Genomic DNA, 5000 nt, shown 5'->3' with positions numbered 1-5000 from the left:
ATTTTACAACAAGTAGTTATATATATATAAAAAAAAAAAAGATAAATAGTGTAGTTTGTGTATTGTTCAACCATTTTCCGTGTACATTGCATATTTCAAAGAGGGGGCTATTGTGATGAATCCTCGAATACCTTGATTTACTTCTGAAGTAGAGGATTGAAGTATTTTTTTTAATATAGTTATACAAAGCTTGCGGTATGCCATAAATAGTTCCCTACTTCGATGAGGCCGAATATTAGAAATGCTGAATAACTGCGGTCACTGAAAATCATTGATGGCTTAAGTACTTTCCAGGAGGAAAACATCTAAAGGAACGCTGAGTGAACTGCATGATTACATTCAGGTTATTGTATCTAAGAGTGCGTTGAATAATTTTTTTTTAATAATGAATGTCTGTCAGTCATGAATAATTTTCCTATATGTTTTGTTTACTTTTCCTTCAGTATTAAGGAATACCTCGCAATGACTAACAGCAAGTGTTGAATACGTAACTTATAAGTAACGACGATGGTTTCCTTCCTTTGCTACCGGAATATCTTAAGGAACTTGTAAGTACATGATGTTCTTCCAGTGTTCATTTCTCTAAAATCATGAGTAAAACGACTCTCATTTTTTTTACTACTTTTTCTCCGTTGTTGCGTAGAAAATAGTTTTTAACAGCGTTCCCTGCAAATAGGTTTGTTATAGACTTCTCTATTCCTTACGTCTTGCAGCTTTTCCTATATTTCACTCACAGAAGCCACATAGATCATTTCGATTACTTGGAAAGTCATAGCCATCATTAATTTCTCATCACTTACCATATTTACGCTGCTGTTAGAAAGGAAAATAAAAATTCAAAGTGATTGTGGATAAATTTTTTTTCATTTTGGTTCGAAAACTTTTATGTGGCTTTCATTTGCAAATTAAGTAACTCGCGAAAAATAAAACTTAATACTTGAGTATCTAATATTAACGAGTCCTCTCGTTTCGCAACCAACAAATTTCTTTGCAAGAAACATTCCCGTAACATATATTTTCGGTTTCAGGATCGGAAAAGAGACGCTTAATGTAATAGTCTTCTTTTGTTGAAGAAATGGCTGATTTTCCAAGACCCATTGAGACCAAAGCAGATAGTTACTGCGGGTATTGGGGTGGCGGACCAATAACCCCCAAGCAGGACCTTCACTTGGAGATCAAAAATAAAACGTCCAGCTCGAGCGATGTATCTGATGGGAAGTTGTACAAAGGAGATTATATTAACAGCAAGGATGAAGGATCCTTTGTGAAGCAAAGGTCTTATAATAAGAATAGCGTAAATGCACCTGATCAGAATGAATGGAGAAGCATCAAAAGTAAGAGAGGATATGATGAACGCGTAAAAGAACCTTTCGTAGCGGAGTTTGAACATCATTTAGCGTTCAGTGGCAATAGTATCTACGCACTCGATCAAGGTTCCGGTAGGAAGAACGACTACGATCATCAGCGTATGAAAAGTGCTGAAAAGGCTTTTTTATCGCATCTTAATACAGAAGGGGCCACAACAAGCAAGGAAAGCCCCTTGCTTATAGGTAAATATACAAATGGAAATACCCGGGAAGTTGGAGAGTGTAATAGCTCATTAAATCTTCAACCAAATGAATCTGAAAAGCTAAATGCTTATGAGTATTCAAGTGTGGGGAGGAAAAGAATGAAAAGTAAAGTAAATGCTGCGAATTCCAGTGCTGTCATGACAGTTCTTCAGCATGAAGAGAGGCCCGCTGTTGTAAATTCTAAGGGTAGTTCTAATTTACCTAGTACCGGTGGAATGGCTGCACACAACAGCCAACCCTTCATTGTTGACACATTAACGGACGAGCAGATATATCAGAGAATGTCGTTTGAAATCACGAGAGACTCCCTGTTTTATATAAGGCATCAGGATATTCGTCCCAATTCACCTAAAAGAAAATGGATAGAGAGAAACGAATGTAGCCCTCCAGTTAGCATGGTGCCTAGTACTTCGAGACCATCTGTCTCGGGCCGGGTCACAAATGACATCGGATACCATTCATCTGCGAAAAGACCCCGTCTTGTGGGTGACCCCATGTACTCGGGTATTGTTGGTGTCAACTTCCCAGGTTTAGGATTACCTACAACTGCGCACGGCTCAAACTATTCCCCTACGAGAATGCATTCCAGATATGCAAGTGGGTCTTCAGTTGAAGCGGAGCTTCCTGTCCTAAATAATTCAAGACGTTTAGTTGAGAATTCTCATTCCACTAAGGAAATCAGTGGAAATCCTCATACAAGAAATGCACTGGGACATCCAGTAACGGAAAACCCTACTTCTACAAATGGCACAACCTTTTCAGTCAGTAGGAAACCAGATTTCACAAAAAAGCCCAACCACCCAGTTAAGGAAACCAGTGTTACCTATCCAAGTCTCCATCCAGTTTTCGTTAGTAATAATATAAAAAATAATTGTGGTTACCCAGTTTTACGAAATCACGATTCAGTACAAGTTCTTAGACGTCAAACTACAGAAGGCCATAGTGCGTTCAAACCTTATTGTTCTTCAACTACAGGAACTGGAGTTCCATACTCAACCGTAGGAACTGGAATTCTACATCCAGTAACCGAAGGAACTGAAAATTTTCATCAACTAACTGGAAGGTTAGATTCTACGACTGCAGGGCTTTAGTTGTACATCCATTAAATAGAAGAATTGAAAGTGTGTATCGAGTAACTATATTGCTTTTCCATCAGACAGTAATGATAGTAGAAATCATAACCTATCAGGTCAGATGTTCTAGTTGTTGGGTGAAGATTACAGCAAAAAAAATGAACAACAACAACAACAGCAACAACAACCTGGCGCCTTCCATACTCGTTGTATTAAGCACTTAGAGAAAGAAAACCTCCGCCGAGTGTAACTGTAATACAGTTATGGTAATGATACTGTACGCAAACGCCCAATCCCTTTGTATCTTCTTAATCAGTGCGCAATCGGAGGGATTTTGTGTGAAAAGTCATGACTACATAAACATTATTTTTAATCAATATTACTTTTTCTGTTTAATTATTATATACAAGACAAATTCATTTAATAAAATGAAAAATAAGTATAAAAGCGTTGCTGAACTTTGATTTTAGAAAGTCTTTTATCATCCTGATATTTCAGTTGGCTTTCAAAGGTGATCTTAATGTTTAACAAAAGTTAATCTATTGAATAATTCGTTGATATTCTCCTAAAGATTTTAGAGGATGTAATCAGAATTGGGATACGTTTAGAGGAAAAACACCTGTTAGATACTTTTATTATTCATAATGAACATACATGCTTAACTATTAAGTCGAAAGCCCTTGAATTTTCATATTAAGCCTTTATAGACTGAAAGGAGTACAAATGAACATGCAATTTAAATAGGTATTAGTAGATTTGCATGTAAATAAATATATGAATAGATAAGAATAGATGAATGACAGAGGGAAAGAAAGTGTGAATAAGTGTACCCCCTGTCTAAGGAGCTCAAACCCAATACTGTGGAAAGCCCTGATGCAGAGGCTGTAGTACAGGCCGTGGTTTGAGAACATTGCTTTTATGGTCAAGTGTGAGGAAACTTTGTACGACGCCTGAGATAAGGCAGTAGCCACAAATAGCAGAAATTAACTTGAAGAGGCATTGAGAGTCCCTAGTAGCCCACTCTCAAATTTGATTTTCAGTATCCAAAAAATTTTCCCGTGAATTTTGTGCAGACATAGACTTATAAACAGTCTATAAAACATTTCTAAGTAGGAAGTCTAAGGAAATAAAAAGTGTGTATTATACGAGGCGATTACCTCGCTTTTTATTGGCCGTGTGTGTGTGATCCTTCGTCGTAAAATTCACTCTCGAGTTTTATGTTCGGAACAAATATAATTTCACAATTGAAGAATGCATATAACGCATGTGAACAAAGACTCAGACACCTGAGGCGTCTGTCTTATTTATAAAAAAAATGGTTGAATCTGAATACGAAAAATGTCAGTAGAAAATTCTCAGGTGAAAGGAAAAGTCGGGACTTCAGAAAATAAACATAGAAAACATTATTTGTACGTATTGGAAGCGTGGAAAATATTTTCAAAAAGGAAAAATAACAATATCTCTCTTCGTTTACCTTGTCACTCTGCTTTTTAGTATGTGCCAGGAATAGCTTAATAATTCTTTTAGGCACACACTTTTCGCTAAAATGTAAACAATAAAGTGTATGCCAACACACAAACGTTCTTTCGAAATGTTACCTCGGTTGATTTGGAAACGATAGAATTCTGAGATGACTGAAATCCTTCGGGTCTATAAAGAAAGGATGATTTCCTACTGGGATTTCGTCGAAAACAGATTTGGATTATATTGATTATTTATTCAATACCGATATGCACCATCTACACCCAAAGGCCACCATTGATTTCAACTGCTCTTTTGTCTCCACCTCTTTTAGTACATTAACGAAGCTTGACCAGAACTCCTTTAGTACCTCTTTAGGATAATCCCATTTTTCTTTACTCCACTATTAATATGCTTTAATGATCTTAAAATCTTAAAACCGTTTATCACTCATCCTATGCAATTGAACCATATATATATACATATACATATATATATATATATATATATATATATATATATATATATATATATATATATATATATATATATATATATATATGTATATGTGTATATATATATATTATATATATATATATATATATATATATATATATATATATATATATATATATATATATATATATATATATATGTATATGTATGTATGTATGTATATACACATGTATATGTATATGTATATATATATATATATATATATATATATATATATATATATATATATATATATATATATATATATATATATATATATATATATATATATTCACACGCATACATACATAATGTGTATATGCATTCATACACATCTGTGTATCCGTGTATTCCTGTGTTTGTGGTAGTTTTATGTTCACTAGAAAAGGAAGAAATATAA

At 34.5% G+C, this 5000-nt stretch overlaps 1 protein-coding gene across 2 annotated transcripts in view; it reads left to right on the top strand.

Annotated features, from left to right (window-relative positions):
• Positions 1-4223, top strand: part of LOC136844123 (uncharacterized) — an 18013-nt gene extending 13790 nt beyond the window's left edge. For both annotated transcript variants that reach the window (XM_067113141.1, XM_067113137.1), the window contains exons 2-3: positions 444-548; positions 1029-4223. In XM_067113141.1, the coding sequence (XP_066969242.1) occupies positions 1076-2662 (1587 nt within the window). In that variant the 5' untranslated portion in view covers positions 444-548; positions 1029-1075 and the 3' untranslated portion in view covers positions 2663-4223. The remainder of the gene's footprint in view (positions 1-443; positions 549-1028) is intronic.
• The last annotated feature ends 777 nt before the right edge of the window (positions 4224-5000 follow it).

The sequence above is a fragment of the Macrobrachium rosenbergii genome, chromosome 2 (assembly GCF_040412425.1).
Source record: "Macrobrachium rosenbergii isolate ZJJX-2024 chromosome 2, ASM4041242v1, whole genome shotgun sequence".
NCBI lineage: Eukaryota > Metazoa > Arthropoda > Malacostraca > Decapoda > Palaemonidae > Macrobrachium > Macrobrachium rosenbergii.
The sequence above is the reverse complement of the archived record's forward strand: the minus strand, read 5'-3'. Positions and strand labels throughout refer to the sequence as shown.